This window comes from Phyllostomus hastatus, unplaced genomic scaffold, assembly GCF_019186645.2.
Source record: "Phyllostomus hastatus isolate PE091 unplaced genomic scaffold, TTU_PhHast_1.1 phas_contig_150, whole genome shotgun sequence".
Lineage (NCBI taxonomy): Eukaryota > Metazoa > Chordata > Mammalia > Chiroptera > Phyllostomidae > Phyllostomus > Phyllostomus hastatus.
In genome coordinates, this window is record NW_025333611.1 from 2,683,527 (window position 1) to 2,703,460 (window position 19,934).

At 57.5% G+C, this 19,934-nt stretch overlaps 1 protein-coding gene across 1 annotated transcript; it reads right to left on the reverse strand.

Annotated features, from left to right (window-relative positions):
• Position 1: 1 nt before the first annotated feature.
• RAC1 (Rac family small GTPase 1) lies at positions 2–19,420 on the reverse strand. Its single transcript, XM_045826229.1, has 6 exons — positions 19,112–19,420; positions 10,966–11,037; positions 8,526–8,643; positions 2,882–2,944; positions 1,846–2,005; positions 2–1,630 (listed from the first exon to the last, which is right to left on the reverse strand). The coding sequence occupies exons 1-6, from the start codon at positions 19,144–19,146 to the stop codon at positions 1,500–1,502; spliced, it is 579 nt and encodes a 192-aa protein (XP_045682185.1). The 5' UTR covers positions 19,147–19,420; the 3' UTR covers positions 2–1,499.
• Between the last annotated feature and the right edge of the window lie 514 nt (positions 19,421–19,934).

Consider the following 19,934-nt stretch of genomic DNA (forward strand, 5'->3'; position numbering starts at 1 on the left):
ATATGATTCAAGGATTTATTAAGTCGTACATGCAAAACATACTGCTAATTGCATTAGCAAAAGATCAATGTAAAAACACTCCACAATTCTGCAACTGTCAATTTAAAAAATGTTGTCCTAGTGGTCGGAGGGCCCCACCTCGTGCTCCCGCCGGTGGGGAAGCCGTGTGGAACCTGGGCAGCGCGGGCGCGGGGCTTGCAGACCCTCACACCCGAGGGAGGGAGGGGGCGTGGTTAGGCAGAGCAAGGGCCAGGGTGCAGGGGGGCGGAGTCTGGCAAGACAGTGATGTTACGAAGGTCCGTAGTAAGAATATCTAAAATATCTTAAAAACTGTAAAGATGCAACACGTGATTTTTACATCTAGTTACTAGAAAACTAATTAAGGAAAGCACGTATTAGCTTTGAATAAAGGAACGTGAAAATAGGAATGCACTTTTACTAATCTACAAAAAAAAAAACACAAAAAACCCCTAACATGGCGTCAAGGAAGATTTTGTACAAGGAGGCACACTGCCTGCTGAGAAGGGGTTCCGTAAGAAAAGCACTTTCTCGGTTAGTAACCGTAGGAATGGCCAGTTCAAAGACAAAGCAAATGCCCGATGTCGGGAGGGATGGCAGGTTCAAGAAAAAGGAAAAGCCTAAGAAAACACTTACTGATTAATACCGACTTTCTTCCTCATCTACTACGTTTGACAGAAATTAACCTGTTTAAAATTTTACCCGTGACACTGTTACTCAGTTTAGTTATTACGTGTACAATGTAGTGTAAGTTAATCTCCACTTCCTATTTTGTCAAAATACTGCTGTCCGCACCCCCAGGCCACACGGAGCGTCCCTCGCACCCCGCCCCGCGCGCCCGCAGCCAGGGCCCAATACTTCCGAGGGAATGCGCGAGTGAGAGTCCGCTCCAGAATCTCAGCCAGAGCTGGCACGCTAGCAGTTTACAGACTCTCACGCTGAAATCAAAGAGGCCGATCCAGAGGGTTGAGCTGTTACACTCCATCACGGTGTACAGTACAACGTCAGGGGACGCACATGAGCTGATAAATTACCGATGCGTTAAATGGCAACATTTCATGAGAGAGGCTGAACTTCTCCCGTGTGAGAGTCGTCAGAAAGTGCCTGCCTTCCCTACCTGCAGAAGCTACAGTCTTCTCGAAGACAAAGGTCTTGAAACGGTTTAGTGCTTAGTGTTCTTAGCACAACAATGCAACTTAGTTCACAAGGTATTTTGGCAACTCTTAATCTGAGCAAGAATAGGGACTTTTGAAAAATAAGGCTTTAAGAAAGCTTATCATTTTAGGGCTACGTTTTAATAGAATATGAAAGTTTTAACTCTTACACTTATTTGTTTAAATAAAACCTAAAAATTACTGATTGGTTCAAAATGGTTTTATGGAAAAACTAATCCGTAACAAAAACTTGGCATTGAGTGCGAAGGCTCCGTCGTTCTCGAGCAAAGCGCACGCGGGCGCCCGGGCGGGCGGCGGGGCCAGCGTCTACAGCAGCAGGCACTTCCTCTTCCTCTTCTTGACGGGGGGCGGGCAGAGGACGGCGCGGATGGCCTCGTCGAACACGGTCTTGAGGCCTCGCTGCGTGAGCGCCGAGCACTCCAGGTACTTGACCGCGCCTGCCGGGACACACAGCCTGTACTCGCAGCCCCGCGCCCGGCGCCCGCTCAGGACGAAGGCGCCTGAGGCGGCCGAGGACGCGGAGCAACCCCCGACCCTGCCGCCGCCCCCGACCACCGGACCCCGGGCTGGGGGAGCGCCCTCGCCGCTTCCCCGGACGGGACCCCCGTCCCCACCAGGAAACGGAGAACACGGGCGCCGCGGGGGTCCGTACCGATCTCCTTCGCCATGGCCAGGCCCTGCGGGTAGGTGATGGGTGTCAGCTTCTTCTCCTTCAGTTTCTCGATCGTGTCCTTGTCATCCCTGAGGTCGAGCTTGGTCCCCACCAGGATGATGGGGGTGTTGGGGCAGTGGTGTCGCACTTCAGGGTACCACTGGGCGGACACAGGGGAAGAACAAGGGTGTGACACGCTCCTCTACAGGCTGCCTTACCTCCGTCATAGCCACGGCCACCAACACGTCGGCCACCCCTTCGCCTCTGCGACCCCCCAGAGCCTTCACGTGGGAGGACCGCGCCTGCTCCGGTGCCGGGAGGGCCGGGCCCGCTGCCCTGGATGCGCCCACGCCCTCGCGGACCAGAGCACGGCCGGGGCCCGCTGGGCTTTGGGACGCACCAGTGAGCCAAGGCTCCCACGGTTATCAGCCCGACAGGGTGGGCGCTACTTGCAAGGGGGGGTGGTGGTGAAAAAGACAGCCCCCTCCCCCCGCCAAAAAAACCCACCCACATCATTTTTTGGTAAAACAAGGGAAGTTCTTAGGTGATCTCGGAAAACACTCTGTACAGGGGCCGACAAAGCAGGGTTACAGCAGTGACACCGGTGCTCCGCTGCACGGTGAATAACAACACGGGGGCCACCTGCCCCAAGCCCCACCCCCGCCCGGCATACACTCAGGGATGCGACTCGACCATGCGGAGCCAGGCCTCAGCTCTGCCGCCGTCACCCCCCGGACCGCTCCGAAGAAGGCCATGCCCCCCCCCCCCGGCGTGGGACAGACACGGGGGGGGGCGGGGGGCGTGCAGGGGCTGGCGTGCTCCGTCAGTGTAACAAGGGACACAGCACCCCTGCGTCACCCTGAAGCCTGAGAATTCGACCCACTCAAGTCATATACTTACAGGACTAATTCTTTACCTTCACAGAACCGATTTAAGTGACTGAAAATTAGTCAGTAGATGGTATTTTATTTCTCCACGTTTCTTCCTGAGAGTGACATTACACAACGAAGTAGTCTCCTAAACGATGCCCACTCACCTTCGCGCGGACGTTCTCGAACGAGGCGGGACTCACGAGAGAGAAGCAGATCAGGAACACGTCCTGCGGGAGGAGACGGGGCAGGGCTGAGAGGGCGCTCCTCTACCGCCCGCGCCCTGGACACGCGCTGCGGCCTCTGGCCTCGGCCCCAAACCAGGCCCGGCCAGCCCGCGGAGCGCCCCGTTACTGTGAGAAGGGGGTGGAGGGCTCCGGAGGCCTCAGGTGGAGCCCTGGCGGCCTCTTTCCGTCCCTCCCAACTCCCGCTCGGGGCAAAAATCAAGCGTCAAGGCACCCCTTGAATATTTACTTCTGTAAAACCTCGTCTGCTTCTCAAAGCATTATCTAAAAATGGTATGCTTTTCATTAAGCTCCTCATCTGTGTGTTAGGTATAAACATTTTTAGATGATCTCTGGACTCCAATTAAACTGTTTAAAAAAAAATTATTGGTCCCCGAGAGAGAGGAAGGCTGGGGCAGAGACACATGGGACAGGTGACCCCCGTCCATGCGTTCCCCAGAATGTGCCCTGACTGGGGCCTGAACCCCAAACCCTGGCGTACTGGGGCAACGCCCTAACCCACGGAGCTCCCAGGCCACAGCACACTGCTGAAGGACGGCCATCAGCCCCGGCCCTGAGTGGGCTCCGGTGTTTACTAAATGGACAGGCTCCCCGTGGGGGGGGGGGGCCCTAACGTGCAAGTGGCGTCCTCCCGGCGGTCAGAGCTCTGGACACCCGGCTGGCCCCGGGGAACCGGCCCCGGAGCAGGTGCAGCTGGAGCAGAGTCAAGGGGAAGGGCGGAGCGGAGTGAACACCTGGAAGAATTCCATGCTAGAAGTGAAACACCGGGAAAAGGCAGTCACACTCCTCGTGACGTGCCTGGCCCCCAAGCCGACACTCGCCCTCACCCGGTGGCACCTCGCACCTGCAGGAGAAGGAAACTCTCGCGCGACGCCTCCCATGCACACCACCGTTCACCGCCAGCGCGTGCACGAGTCGTCCACGGACCGCCTGCGCCAACCACGACACGTCCAGGCAGGTGGGTCTGCTCGGCAGCCCGCACAGCCACACCGACAGGCCCCAGCACCGACACCAGCGGGGGAGGCGGCCCCGGTTAGTCCTGCCCAGCCAAGCTCACGGCCCGCGGTGGGCGTCCCGGCGGAGCCCCCCACAGCTCCATGAAAGCCCCGTTCACAGAAGCCCCTCTCCTTTCACTCAGCAGGAGGGGGAAAAGCAGCCCCCAAACGGCTTTCATTCAAGCTGCTAGGCAGACTGTCACACCCCAGTAAAAGCACGATTCATCAAGCACAACCCCAATCCCGAGTGAATTAGACACAAAACACTCAAGGAACATGAGGCTGAACAGGGAGTCCTAGCAAAACTAGGGGAAACGAGAGGACAGATGAAGCTCGAAACTGAGGTCGACTGAAAGTTTTACATACGGCAATCGGCTTGTCTTTGCCCCTGGAGGTCACATCCTTACCGTGCGCCTCTCCGACCTAGTAACGCACGAGAACGTCATCTGAGTGCAGCGAAGACGGAGGAGGAGGAGACCAAGGCAGCCCGCCACCGGGCCTCGCAGAACGCTGGCTGCTGCCTCCGCCCCCCCGGGCTGTGCTCTACGAGCAGGGGGGCTCTAGCAGGTCTGCCACGCCACAGCCACAGAAACGCTCTGTCAACCAACCCGGGGGAGGGGGGTCGGGGGGGGGCCACCGTGCGGCGAGAGGGGGCAGCCACGAGCCGGGAGGGGAAGGGCGCCCCGCCCCCAGCAGCAGACACAGAGGGCCCCTTTCCTGGCGGGACCGACCCGTGGCCAGGAAGCTCAGGCTCAGGGAGGAAGCACCAGGTACGCGTGCCTCCTGCCACCAGCGCCCGAGAGCGACAGGCACCCCGCGAGGCACAGCTCCCCTCCCAGGACCGGCTGCGGGCCCAGCCGAGGCCCAGCTCACAGGGGAGCCCCTGCCTGGGGGCCAGGCCCGGGGAACGGGTGTACCCCCCCATTCGAGGAGGGGGTGGTGCTGCCCTGAGACCTGCCGCCCACCCCTGCGGACCTCGACGCGGCGGCCCAAGGTGACGGCACCCAAGTGTCCGTCTCAATGCCTCCCACTCCCCCCCCCGGCCCCGCAAAGACAGAGAGACGTGCTCTTCCAGCAGCACAGAGCCCTGCAGCCCTTGCCAGAGACAGGCACAGGAGAGAAGTCTTCACCGCCAGCCCCTCAGGCTGCTCTGGTTCCCAGTCTAGGGACCGGTCGAGCTCCGGAGGACACCTGGCCCGCCTGGGAGCCGTCTGCGGAGACCTGTCCTCGCCAGGCCTCGACGCGAGGCCCCGTCCGCTCTGTGACACGGGGCTGCAGGGGACTGGCCACAGGGGCGCCGTGTGAGGCGTCCTCGGACCGCACCTGTCGTACCCGTTTCAACCCTGAAGACGGTCTTTCTGGACGAATCACGCTGCCCTCCTCCCACCCCACGCCGGCGCTGCACGGCCTGCCTGCCTGCCCGCCCCTCCCCCGCCTCACCAGGCCACAAGGGATCACGGCTCGTGCTCCCGGCCCTCACCTCCCAGCACCAGCTGTGCGGACCCTTGCTTCCCCCCAGGCCCACGCGGCGTTCACGCGGCTCACCCCGGCCCGGGGTCCCCTCTTCACCCTGCCCTTGCGGCGCTCCGAGCCCCTCAGCAGAGCCACCTTTGGCGTGGCCCCCGTCTCCCTTCCTCACGGGTCCTGTGGGTGTTCTGGGCCTCTGTGCTCCCCCTGCACTGTCCTGGGTCGCAGGCCGCCGTTCCTAGGGACGTCACCGGTACTTCCTGACACCGGCGGGCAGCTGGTGACTTAGGACGCCTGCACCGCACACCCTGTCCCCACCGGTCAGCAGCTGGCAGCTCCTCCTACGGCCTCTGCACCGGTCAGCGGCACAGCCTGCAGGAAGCCGAGCCCGCCCCGAGCAGGAGGAGAGTGGGCCGACCTCCAGAGGCCTGAAGCCTCCCTGTTCCAACAGCACTATCGTTCCCCTTTCTTTCATCGTGTGCTCTCCCAGATGCTTTCCACCCGGTGTTTACTGTCAGGCTTGTAACAGTTTCTAGTGCGGGCGTTCTGCGCAGAGAAAGAAGACCAGGGAGCACTGGCAGAGCAGAGCAGAGCAGGGGAGCCCGGACGCCTGGGAGCCCGCCGGGCACCCGCAGCTCCGCCGCGGCAGGTCTGCGGGGGTAGAGCAACGCCCCGGGGCTCCCACGGCAGACAGGGCCCTGCGCGGCCCTGCTGGAACCGAGACCCAGAGTGAAGAGTGGAAGACGCTCACTTCGCCACCGTGTCCAGGCACAAACACAAGGTCACTGTGCGAACCACAGGACACCGGAGGCCCCTCTCCCAGCCGAGGGAGTGACCCGCCTCTGGGCCAATCACAGCTCCAGACTCGCTGCCTCCGCACCCTCCGGGGAAGACACCCAACCCCGAACTCCCTGCTTCCTGCCGGCACCCAAGCCAGAGCAGAGCCCCGCTTCCTCGCAGGCCAGGCAGACAGCGAACACACTCCTGACACAGCAGGGTCCTCGCCGGCCCGGGCGCAGGCCGGCGCAGCGCAGGAAGCCGACCACACGGCCTGCGTCTCCCAGCGCGCGCACAGGGCCCGGGCCTGCGGCCCTGGCGCGTCACGCCTGCTCCCGCTCACACCACGAAACGCTGGGGCAGGGAGGCAAGCACGGGTGCGCAGACACGCCGAGAGATGCTGGCTGGAGCGCTACGGCGGCCCCACCCCCACCTGAGCCCACCAGCTGAAGACAAGCGTGCAGGACTTACAACGTAGTTGTAAAGAGAACGTAAAGATCCTTTATTGAAGGGCAGGAAAGCCCGAAGGATTGTGTGGTTTAGAAAAATTAAACTTGAAGAGCAATTCATACTGGACACGACGACGTGCTCGCCCTCTTGAGGAGAACAAAGTAGAAGCTGACGGTTTAAACAGGCCCCACGGAGCTACACAGAGCCGCCCGGCAGAGACGGGCACCAGCGTCTCATGGCCGGAGGAGACACAACGTCTCTTCTCACACGCCTCCCACCCGGCCCTCCCCGGGCGGGCGCGGGCACCGGCACCGTCGAGGCGGGGGGGAGCCAGCCCCCAGAGACCACGCTCCCCCCACACAAGGTCCGGGTTTCTTCCCCCTCTGCAACACAAGCTCAGGGTGCAGCCAGCGAGCCCAGGGCCTGCTCCCCTCGGCAGGACAGCACAGCTCAGAGGAGGAGGCTGGCTCCTCCACGCTCAGACCCGCCCCCAGCAGCCAGGGTGACCCCTCCCTCGGCCCCAGGGAGTCCAGGCCGGCTCGCCTGTCACTGCTGTCTGGGTGCTCTCTCCCCCTTCCTCCCCAAGCACGCCCCCACCCCCCCCACCCCCGCCCAGCTGGTACCTGGAACGCTGTATCACACGGCCCTTGTGAGCCCCGTGAGGGCGAGAACCACACCCCACCCCTTTGGCAGTCCCAGTGTGGGACAGGCAGGCAGTCCTTGCCCCTCCCGTGGAACAAAGGGCAGGGCCCAGCCCTCGCCGCCGCGGCCCGCTTCAGTCAGTCCCCTGTGACCTTTAGCACACGAGACGGGCGTCTCGCCCGGTCACCCTTCACACGCCAGGACAACTCTCTCGAGAGGACGAGGCCACGCCCTACCTGCCCTCTGCGTCGTCACGGGGGGTGGCTGAGTGACACCCACCCTTCCTGATGGACCCAGTGGGACAGGGGACTCCCACTCAGTACCTCTGCGAAGCCACTTCAAGCCTGGAATTTATTATTAAGCACCCACCGGTACAGAATAGATTCCTAAACATACTAAATACACACCGTTTGGTCATTTGGCTGTTTTTTAACACTTACAGTTAACTTTCAGCTGAGATTAACAGAAATCATGCAACCCAAACCTCCCGCCCTGCAGCTCTGGCCTGTGACCAGGACCAGCTGCAGAGCGACCCAAGGCGGACCGCCCGAGGAGGCTGCCCCTGGCAGTCCCCCGGCAGGAAGCGCAGCGACCGCGACTCGCACGGCAAAGGCCGTGCTCAGCAGTCGGACACTGTCATCACTAGGCAGCACGTTCGTTCAAAGACAAAAACAGAAGAGACTCGGCAGAGTTGTTCTCACCCACACCCCCCACAGTTGGGAGAGTGACGACTCAATCAATCAGTCATTCAGTCAATCAATCAACCAAAGGATCAAAGCCTGCCTTCTCTGGATGTCTCCCTGACCCTGACCTCACTGACCGCCTCCGGCCATCCTGGCTTGCTGAGAGGAGGGGTGGGCCACTTCCAGGCGCCGGTCTCAGCTCTGAACCGAGGAGTCCCCGGGCCGGTCCGTGCGTCGACACCGGAACCCGGAGGACCCCAGCGGACCCTGCAGGGAGCGTGTGCGGTGCGCCTGCGGCTGCGCCGCCTGCCCCGCGTGTGCCGGCCCACCCATCCCGGAGTCAGGAGGTCGAGAGCAGGGACGAGGAAAGCTGCCCGAGGGCACGCAGCCAGTAAGAGGGAGAGCGGGTTCTGGACCCAAGGCATCTGCTCAGCGGCCTCTGTGCCCGGAAGACGCGAACAGAAGAAGCACACGGGAAGGCGACGCGCGGGGGTTAACCGCTCAGGAACTCGCGTTCGACAGAGCACATCGCGAATCGGCCGCAGGCCTTACTGTCTGCGGGTAGGACAGGGGGCGTAGTCTGTCGTAGTCCTCTTGTCCAGCGGTGTCCCACAAGCCTAGGTTCACCGGTTTGCCATCCACCATGACGTTGGCAGAGTAGTTGTCGAAGCTGGGAGATATGGAGGAAAAGTGGTTAGTCTCCAGCCTCGGAGCGCAAGGCCCAGGTCCGGCACCTGAGTCACCGTCCCTGCCGGGGTCCCAGAGGGGGGGTGCTGCAAGGGCGGGGGTGGGCCTGGAGGCCCCCAGGCCAGCACGTGCCCCCCTGCAGGCACCAGGGGACCCTGAAAGCAGAGAAGTAGAGGGAGAACGGGGTGGAACGTGAGGGAGACACACACGCAACTTGAGAAAATGCCGAGAAACAGGGAAGCAGCTGGTTTAACAGAACGAACGACTGTCCGCAATAAAACAGCTCTGCCCGCCATGAACCGAACACCAAGGGTGTTCTCCCCAGGACCAAATAACGCACGACCCCGGCCCCCCTCTCAAGCCCCATGTGCGGAGCCCCTCCTGCACGTCTGACTCGCGTGCACAGGACACGCACGGCTGGGCGCGCGTCACGCCACGGTCGCCCCGCTGCAGCCGACGTGCAGAGGGGTTCTGAGGAGCCGCCGTGGAACGTTCTCGAAGCGCACGCGCCAGATGACAGGCACATTTAAAGTAAGTGCCCTGACGCTGCGCACGGCGGCCAGGGAGCTGCAAGCGGCAGCCCGGGGAGGCCTGCAGGCCGCCGAGAGACCGCCGAGAGACCGCCGCGAGGAGCGCACAGTGAGCAGCCCGCTGAGAGGAGAAGCTGGCGCCGCCGTGCCAGCCGGGGCAGGCGCACGCAGAACACCGCGGGACGCCGGGCTCCGTCACCGCGCGCTCGGGAGACTGAAACGCGGGGTCTTCCCTGCGCGGGGCAGCAGCGTCAGGGGCCGAGGAGGGGCCGAGCTGCTTACAGGATTCAGTGAGCACACCGGCCTTCACAGAGGCGGGGTCTGGTGTGCGGTGACTCTGCCTCGTGAGGAAAGGGCTCCTTTTTCACTGAGTGGTGACGTTTTTTCCATCTGGGTAAAAGAATCGGGCTTGTCTCGTACTAGACCGAAAAACACATTCTGAGAGAATTAAAGACAAGAACCTCAGCCACAAAGCCCCAGCAAGACCGCCGGAGAACAGGCCGCACCTCTCAGGCCGGACCAGCCCCGCAGTGAGACGTGCGGAACGCGGGGCGAGGGCGCGTCTGCGTGAAAATGTCCCACCGGTTCGGGGCAGAGGACACCGCAGCGAAGTTCAAGGACAACCGAGAGACAGGAGTTAACAGTTTACACACAAGAGTTTCATCAGTAAGAAAAATTTCACTACAAAAATAAGCGAAGCGTTTCGGCAGGCAGCTCACAGGAGACTATCATCGGGGAGGAAACGTTCAGAAGACCTGAACCTCGCGGGCGACCAGAAACGCAAACGATGAGGCGGCAGCCCTTCGGGTCTGCAGACCACAGCCGCGTGGGGGGCCGTTCCGGGAGCAGCGGGTGTCAGCATTTAAAATGCGGCACAGCCCCACCACTAATGACCTATCACACGTGTGCAAACACACACGGGAAGATGCCTAGCACGGCACTGTCTGTACCACCAACCCCCACCCCAAACCCAAATGGCCCGTGCACACATCAGCCGGAGCAGGACAGGACGACTCCACTCCCTGTGCATTAACACATGCACACGACTCTTCGGGGGTAACCCCTGGGGGGCTGTGTGCCTGGGAAGTCAGCGGAGGGGCGGGCAGGCAGGCCTTGAGGTTTTTCTTCAGGGGATGGAAGCCATGGGGACGCAGCTCACAGCGGCCACAGGGTGGCGCTCTGAGGCTGGCCTCCCGCCTGGGGCTCCGGAGACTCCCCATCATCAAAAAGGCACTTTGCCATCTCCACCCAACTCTGCAGCCAACAGGGAACAGGCAGTCAATGGCCAATCCCACCCTCCCACACACTCGCGCACACTCCCGCCCCCCAACCCCCACCACGCCCTGGTGTCAGCTGCACTGCCCCAGACCCCACAGCGGCGTGCAGGCAGCGAGCTAGTTGCCAGGAAAGGCCACTCGCAACAGGAGGAAGCAGCTCCCTCCCAGGGCCTCAGTCCTTCGCACCCACAGCCCGGGGAGCCAGAGTCCTCGGAGACGCATGCATCTCCCAGCCTCTCTCCTCCAACGAGTGACGCTTCTTTCTGTTTCCTCAATGTCTCAAAATCAATTAGGAGGGTTGTGTGTTTTATCGCTATGGGGAAACTTTACATTAAGTATTTCTTAAAAGCCCGAAGTCGACTTTGGTGAATGTTTCAGAGAAAAAGTAATCGTACCTGTTCCTATAAGGATTAAGAAAGACTTTACAGCAAAACACAGGTCAGAGGCGCCCCCAAACCGCCGCAGGTGGTTAACCCCAGTTCAGCGGGAGGTACTCACACGGTGGGGATGTACTCTCCGGGGAATGCATTGGTCGTGTAGCTGATCAGCAGGCAGGTTTTACCTACGGCTCTAGAGAGAGAGGAGGGAGGTGTCAGTTGCTTGGTTATCACGAATGTCATCCTAGTTTTTCATTATACTGTTAAAATAATTCATAGAAAAATCTAGGGGCATACTCCAAGTACTTAGCATTAAAGAAAACCGTTTCTATAACCTTTCAGTCAGGACTACACACATACATATTTTTACCCGGAAATGTACACAAACAGGATTTTTCAGAAAGGCAGAACCAGGAGCCTTCACATGCAGGTCAGGTATGTGTTACTAGCATTCACAGTCCGGAGAGAGAGTTATTAAATAAGCACAAGTTCAAGAGGAAAACTATTTAAAATTGCAAGTCTTTTCTGTGACCATCTGTAGAAGTCTTTCATCCAGAAACCTCTGATTCTGTCCTGAAATGATTTTGATGAATACTAATATGCAAACACAGCTTTCCACTTCGTTGCTAAGTAACAGTTTGCTGCCTCTGACTGGCAGCCCCAACTCCGGCAGCCTCCTGCAGCCGCCCCCGCCCGGGGCGGTCAGTGAGGACTGTTCTCTTCACAGAGGCCTAGTCATCGCGGCCACACAGACCGGTCTCCAACTCGTCTCCATCACTCGCCACCTCCCCGCCCCCACCCTCACAGATCACCGCGAGCTCCGGGAGCGGCGGACACAGTACAACCCGGACGCGTTCACGAGCAGCCCAGGGATGCGGGAGGGAACTTCCCAAGCAGCTGCAAGGAGGAGACAGTTAAGAGGCAGGAGGCCAACAGCGCGCCACTGAGCACAGGTCCCAGCGGGGCTGGACGTCTTCCAACCAGTTCAATTTTTTTTTTTCAAGAGAACATCACGTAAAAATTAAGGTTACTGCACCATTGGCCAAAACGGGGGGGAAAAAAACCCACAAAACAAAACACACAAAACAAATGACAGTCTCCACACTCCCAACACTCACAGAGGGGCTTCAGGAGCTGCCAGAGCCCGCGTCCCAGCCCCTACGGGCTCACGAGATGCTCTCCCCCCGCAAGGCCGTGGCCCTGCAGTCCTCAGCTGGCAAGCCCCAGTTCCGAGGACACACAGGAGTTCTGAGCCGTGAAACCTGTTGTCCAGCCTCACAGAAGCTATGTGCTTTTCTACTTCCCCTGCACTCTTAGCTTGTGGCAAAAACCTCTCAACAGGGGCAGATCACAGGCCCAGCCAGTCTTGTCAATACTTGTTTCACTGGCAACATTATTAAGGGCTTACCAAAAGTTGGAACTCCCCACCCTAAAGACCTCGCGGAGTCAAACATTGTATCATCGGGAGGTAGCTTCCAACTCCTAAAGGCTGTGTGCAGAGATGACTCACTGGCCATACATTCGGTTAAAAGCTTAGAATGTCAAAATAAACCTGTAGGAGCAGGAGCCCAAGATCTGAAGTCATCACTCTGGATGAGACCCACCCACGGCCACTCTCACTCACTGGCTGGAATTTGGGGTGAGTTCCAACTTCCTTGTGCCTCTAGTTTTCTCAACTGTAAAATGGACGAGAAGTTCCCAACTCCATCACAAAGCCACTGTGAGTATTAATTCCATTCCAACCTGTACCAACAAACTTGTTGTTACACCAGGAAGTGTACTAAGTGCTGCAATGAACACGACCTCATGGCATTTACGCAGGTGCTTAATTTAAAAAAGAAGAATGTCGTCACGATGTAAGATCACAGGAGTGACAAGCGTTGTCAAAGATGCTCTGGAAACACACGGCAAAGAGACCGAAGCCAGTCTCGGGGCGGCCAGAAGAGGCAGCAGTGCACGCTGAGCGGGGAGGGAGGACAGGACGACACACGACAGGGAGGAGGAGTCCGGACAAGAGCAACAGCAAGTGGGGAGGCCCAGAACCCAGAGGAGCCCAGAATCCCTGAAGAACGGAGAAGGAAGCCACAAGGGGCAGAGGAAAAATGGGAGAGGTTGTCACTTCTTGTTGCTGAGGACCTGGGACTTGACCCTACTTGGGAAGTCACACAGGGTTCGTAGTTGCCCAGACACCATCAGATTTGCATGTTTGGGAGAAGCCCCGAGTGCTGCAGAGAGAGAGACTTCAGAGGCCGGCACTGGGGGCGGGAAAATGGGGAAGCAGCAGCAGCAGCTGCCCCGTTCCAGCAGCCGGCCCCGGCCGGCGGGACGGAGAAGGGGCTTTCGGGGGAAGAGACGGGCCCCGTGCGGGCCCCCGGACTCGGGGCAGCACAAGTGTGGACGTGGCAGCTGGGGAAGGGAGAGGCGCCTACGGCCGTGACAAGTGAACCCCTCCTCAGGATGACGAATGTTGTGCACAAATACTCGTGATTACTGCCACTTTGTGTCCGGGGTAAGCAGCAGCGGAGACTTCAACTTCCACGCTAAAGCCGGCAGCACTTCCTTTCAGACCCCGCCCAGTCTCTCCCCGGGGTGCGGGGACCGCGCCCCCGCTGCAAATACGGTCGGCCGGCTGTGTTGGAGGCTTCCGTCTGCAGCCGAAGCAGGCCTTGGAAAGGCTGGACTGGGAAGGAATTCAAGGTAAAGACAGAACCTTATCTTGACCGAAGTTTTATTACCAAGCGTTTGCTACAACTCTCTCTGTGTGGAAATTATTAAACTATAAAACCGTAACTTTTTAAACAAGGACAGGTCCAGTGTTTGATCTGAATTATTTCCTTAGTTTGCCTCCTTTTAAACACACTCCGCGCACACACACGCCAGAGGCCACAGCCCACGCTGGCTGCGGGCACAGTCGCGGCTTCCCCACGGGGCGGCCGGGGCCGCACCTGGTCACAGCCGGGGCTGAGGCTGCTGCAGACCTCTGGGAGCTACGGTCTGTCTAGGATTTCCAACTGTGTATAGTAACTGCTCGGCCCAGCCCCGTTCCCGTCTCTGAAAGAGGCTGTGACTCAGAGCACAGACGTTGAGTCTGCCGGAAGGAAGTTTAACGCGAGCGCTTTTTCTTCGGCCTGCCCATGCAAGGGTCAGCCCCACCCAGAATAAAGAACCAAGGTCAAGGCCAGGAACTCATGTTCCTGTCGTGTTCCCTTTTCTATTAGGAGAATTTTAAGGAAACTTTTCACTCAGAATATCTTGGGCAAATTTCAGTGTTAATCCCTGAAATCCATAAACCAAAACTTTAAAAAAAAATTATCAATAAACCTGGAAACATCAGCAATTCCTTGATGCGGGGGGGGGAAAAAAGGGACCCAGGAAGCTCAAAAATTCAAAAAAGACCTTGAACTGAAAATCCTCAAGTTATACTGGGAAATGGGGATGGGGTAACAGGAAGCCTTCGGTGAATGTGTAAATGCAGGGACCACGTTCAGAAAACACGTGAACTAACAAGAGGCCTTTCATGCTACAAAAATACAAAACCCAACCAGGAATTCTAACGTTCTGTTACAAACAGCGGACATTGCAACCCACACATGGAAGGCTATCCATTATCACCATTGGAGGCTTAAAAAAAAGTGGACTCTGTGTAGTTTCTGGAACACTCAAAGCTGAAGACACTGCCTACCTACAGCAGGGTTCGAACCTGAAGCAGCCTCTACTCCAAACCCCCTTCTGAACCCCTAAGCGCCCTTCTAGAACCCCCAAGCCCAAACCCGGGGTTAGTTGATACCTGAGTCAGCTAAAGGCAGCGCTCAGAACAAGAATTTCTATCACCCTCAGTCTCCTTCGAAATGGACTTCGCTATTAAATCCTCTTAAAACACTGCCTCCTTGCCCTGGCTGGTGTGGCTCAGTGGACTGCGCACCGGCCTGCAGACTGAAAGGTCGCCAGTTCAATTCCCAGTCAGGGCACAGGCCTGGGTTGCGGGCCAGGTCTCCTGCTGGGGGTGTGCAAGAGGCAACCAGACAATGTTTCTCTCACAGATCAATGTCTTTCTCCCTCCTTTCCCCCATCTCTATAAATTAATTAAAAATGAAAAAATATTCCCTCCAATAAAGATATGTGATAAAGCAAAATGTCGATTACAGAATCCAAGTGGTGGGTATACATGTGTTCATTGGGCAATTCCTTCTGATGACACCTGGTAACTGCCCATCAGGACTCGGCAGCAGGATTCCTGATGAAACGTCTCCTGTCTAGGAAGGCCTCTGCCAGGGGACGGCTACCTGCGACGCACGGGTGAGAGGACAGGGAGCGCCAGGACCCTGGACGGCAGGTGCGCGGACAGCGCGCGGCAGCGACAGCGGGCGGAAGGTTCCTGCGGACGGATGCCCGAGCCCCCGAGCCCCCTCCACTAAGCCAAACCTCCAACTCTTACTGAGACTGCCCTGTGACACAGCTGTCCGTGGGGAGAGGAGCTGGGTGAAAAGGCTGGAGGAGTTGAGCAAAAACCCACAGACAACAGCGCAGTGATGGCCAGAGGGAAAGCGCGGTGGGGAGACGCAGGAGAGGGTGCGGGGGGACGAACGGCGATGGGAGGAGACTGGCCCTGGGGTGGTGGACACACAGCACAACGTGCAGGTGATGACAGAGCTGTGCGCCTGCCATCTGTATTTTTTAATGTACTGATTTTTAGAAAGGGAGAGAAACATCCATTTGTTGTTCCACTTGTTCATGCATGCACTGGTTGCTTCTTGCAGGCACCCTGACAGGGGAATCAAACCCAACTGAACTACCCGGCCAGGGCCCGAAATCTATATTATTGTGTTAACCAGTGTCACCCCAATAAATTCAATTTAAAAAAATAGTTCACACACACAAAAACAAATCATGTACAACCTAACCATCCAATAGGAGAATGAACGAATAAGCCAGGACTATAACGAACAGTAACACGTTACCAAAACCACCCCCCAAAGCACTTTGTGCCGTTTTACCAACCAAGATCAGAATCAAATGCTAAATCTGAACTTGGAAGCCAGTGAGGAATTCAAACACCTTTACAAACGGATAAAAAACACGGCACCCTGTGCCTCAAGACGGAATACATACAGACGGTTCATGAAGCTTAAAAGAAATTCATGTATGGCTGGTTGCTGTCCAACAGAAACGGAGAGTAACTGGCATGAATACACTCCTACAAGGAGGGAACCATGCAAGGCAGTCTTCACGCTCAACAGAAAAAGCCCTGGGCAGCAACATCTAAATTAGACACTGGGGTGAAGAGCGTGCTGGCCCAACCTGCACGCCAGCGTGTACCGTGAGTGAAACGAGGGCTTCAAGCCATCCACCCCCAGCCCTCCGGGAAACCAGAGCAGAACAACACGATCGAAAATGCCTGTTTGTAAGTCCTCGTGTGAGATGCTGTCTCGCCTGAGTCAGGCTGAGAGGAAATCTCGGGGCAGAGGTCCCTCAAATAAAAGTGACAGACTCTGTGTTAAGGAAGGACTGACATAGAATAAAAAAAAATATCAAATTCTGTCTTGGCTGGTGTGGCTCACTGGGTTGTGTACTGCCTTGCAAACCACGGGGTTGCCAGTTCGATTCCCAGTCAGGGCACATGCCTGGGTTGCGGGCCAGGTCCCCAGTAGGAGGCATGTGAGAGGCAACCACACATTGATGTTTCTCTCCCTCTCTTCCCCTTCTCTAAAAAATAAACAAAACCTTTTTTTAGTATCAAATCTTATCTCGTATTTTAGAGTCAATGTCAATTAAATCACAATATAGGAAACAATCAGCCCTGGCTGGTGTAGCTCAGTGGATTGAGCACAGGCTGCGAACCAAAGCATTGCAGGTTCGATTCCCAGCCAGGGTACATGCCTGGGTTGCAGGCCATGACTCCCAGCAACCGCACATTGATGTTTCTCTCTCTCTCTCTCTCTCTCTCTCTCTCCCTCCCTTCCCTCTATAAAAATAAATAAATAAAATCTTAAAAAAAACTGTTTAAAAATGTTGGAGATAAACTGTTAAAAAAAAAATATAGGAAACAATCCATTAGAAGAATATATGTTAATTGATTCTATTATAACACGGTTATGACACAGCTTTTAAAAATATTTTAATTTTTTTAACTTAGACTGATTTCTAAAGAGAGAAAGGGAAGGAAGGAGGGCGGGAGGGAGAGGGAGAAAGAGAAACACAGACTGGTTCCTCTCATCGATGCCCTCACTGGTGGATCCGATTCCTGCGTGCGCCCGAGCAGGATGGAACCGCAGCCCTGGCCTGCGGGGGGGGTGCTCTGACCGCCAGGCAGCCCCTGCCAGGACTCCCAAGAACATTTTTTAAATGAGGAAGCTTTGCCATTTGTGGAACCCGTTTGCCTTCATTGCTCAATCTGCCCGTAACTGCCTGCAATCCCCACACTACGTGTTAGCCCCACTAAATGTAGACCCACGTTTACAGCCAGCATCCCAACTTCATCGCCAGGGACGTTTTATTTGGGTGAAAGCAGAAAAATGGGGTTTTTCGGGTATGGAAAATGAGGCATCTAAAGTTTTGTGCTAAAGTACTGTTTGCTCCACTGTCCATTAAATAAATAGCTTAAAATGTTCGTGTTGAAGATTTTAATGATATTCACTCTGAATATCACTCAGCCCTAGTCAACCCCGATATCAAATACTGTATTAAAAAAACTAAAACACGCAAGGCCAGCAACCGGGTTTCACGCCCAGCGCTGCCCTCACAGAGCCGGGCAGCGCCCGCGAGCACCAGCCCCGCAGCAGTGACTCGGCAGCTGGGACCCGCAGGCCGGCGTCTGGTTTAACCTCACGACGCCCCCTGGAGGCAGCGCTGGGGGGGGGGGCGCCACCGCGGGGTTTCCGCGGGAGCGGTGGGGCCGGGCTCCGCGGGAGAGCTCCGGATCCCCCAGCGGGCCGCCAACAAGGACTTGGGCTGGTCGGGCCCGTCAAGACGGTAGAGGTCCCCATCCGCGAGTATTGCATAAACTAAACATAGCTGCGTGTGCTTCTGTTTTAGTTTTAAAACATTTTCAAATCGGAATGTTACCGACGATGGTTAGAATATGAAAACATCGGCAATTTGACCTTTTTTTTTTTTTAAACGTACAGTAACAGTTTCGAATGTCTAACAATAACAGACGCTGAGAATTCATAAACTCACGGAGAGGCGCCAAAGCACCATCCGTGCTCACGACGACTTAGGGAAGAGGAACGAGAGGCACCAGCGACGCCCAAACGCTTCCTTCGACTTGACGTGAGTCAAAAAATGTACCAGTTGCATCCTGAGTTGCATGAAACTGGTCGTCATTCTCGAGGCTTCCCTGTCCTCGCTTAACTACTCGAGCAATGCTGAGACACACAATTTTGCTGGCATTACACTGAGAGTCTTGTTTCTATGAGAGGGGGAAGAAAAAAAAAAAAAACCCAGCCCCCTGCATAAGACAAGTCTTGTCTTCCCCCAAGACCTGTAACCACCAGGCAGCAGCGAAAAGAAATGCCCCGAGTCCCAGGGCCTCTCAGCCCGGGGAGCCTGCTCTGCTACACCCCATTCCTAACGCAAGACGCGAAGGCCAATTTCACTTTTTTTTTTTTTTATGACCACACCACGCTCGGGGGGGGGGGGGGAACCTTCTTAATTGCATCCAGCTCCTCGCAGCTAGAACCTTAAAATTTTCTCCACCAAAAGAGCAAAAGTGATCATTCTTTTAAATCCTAAAAGGGGCCGAGGACCCGTGGAAGGAACCCCTGGTCAATCAGTTTAAGGTCCCCAAACTAAGCCAGGCAAACGCTGGGCAGTGAGGACCGACTGACCGCCGGGCCGCACGGATGCTCTCAGTGGGGCTCGAGAGGTTCCTACAAAAGCCAAGAAAAGAGTCTTTTTTTTTTTTTTTTTTAAGAAAAGGAACTCTCTAAGCCCACGAAATCCACAGTTACGGAGGGAGGCGGCGGGGCGCCGCGGGGCGAGTCCGGCCGGGCGGCCGGCGGGTGCGGGGAGAAAGCGGAGGGTGGAGTTCACTTTTCCCTCCGGCCGCCTAAGGCGACTCCCTCCCCCACCAAAAAGCGAGAGAAAAGGGCCAGGAGCAGACGCGCGCCGCCAGGTCCCAGGGAGGGGTGGCGGCCGCGTCCCCCGCCCGCGCGCCGCGGAGAGGCCGGAGCCCAGGCCCCCCGCGCGCGCGCCCTCGCGTCCCGTCCCGCCCCGGCCCCAGACCCGCAGCCGCGACCCCCGGCCCCGGCCCCGGCCCGAGTACTCACCCGTCTCCCACCACCACACACTTGATGGCCTGCATCTGGGCCGCTCGCTGGGCCGCGGCGGAGGCGGCGACCGGGCACACAGGCGAGAAGCGGCGGGCTCGGGGCGCAAGAGGCAGGCGGGCGCGCGGCTGCGGGCGGCAGGACGCAGGGTGCCGGGGCCGCAGTCCACGCCGCCTCGCCTTCCGCCTACGGGAAGCCGAAGCCCAGCAGCGGCCACCACCCAAAGCTGGGGAAATCGGCAGAGAAACAGGAAATGGCCGCTCCACTCACATCCGGCCGTCCCTCCCCAGTGCCGGCGCTCCCAAGCTTGGGGCGGGGCTTTCCCGCCCGCGCGCTCCTGGGACTCCTCTCGGCTTCGGGCGCGCTCGGGAGGGCTCGGGAGCGCTCGGAGACTCCCGGGATCGCTCGGGCGTGCTCGGGAGAGCTCGGCCCCGGCCGAGCGCGCGGGGCGCCATCTTTGCGCGCTGACGTCACGGTCCCGCCCCGGAAGGCCAGGGCTCGGTCTGGAGAGCCGAGTTAGGTCTCCCGGACTCTGCTCCGGTGCTCGCCCGCAACTCCTGTATGAAGCCCGTGGGAGAGCGTCGATCTGTCCTTTATAGGTGCTAATCGTAACTTATATGGGACAGAGCCCTTCTAGAAAATTCAGAACCCAAACTATAAAGATGATAAGACCGCTTGTCACGCCACTTTCTCAGACATAAGCTAGGTTCATTGAGCCAAAAGTTCTGAACGCTCTTCTCTTTCTTACACGTTTTCTGTATCTCGATGCGTTGAACAATCATTTCCTGTGCTTTTTGTTGAACAGAAATTTTAACTTCCACGG

Excerpts from the sequence above, each read along its gene's own strand:
- RAC1 (XM_045826229.1), bottom strand. The coding sequence starts at position 19,146 with ATGCAGGCCATCAAGTGTGTGGTGGTGGGAGACGG. Across the intron at positions 8,644-10,965 it reads GGAGAGTACATCCCCACCGT|CTTCGACAACTACTCTGCCA; the intron begins GTGAGTACCTCC and ends CATATCTCCCAG. Across the intron at positions 1,631-1,845 it reads GGCCATGGCGAAGGAGATCG|GCGCGGTCAAGTACCTGGAG; the intron begins GTACGGACCCCC and ends GTGTCCCGGCAG.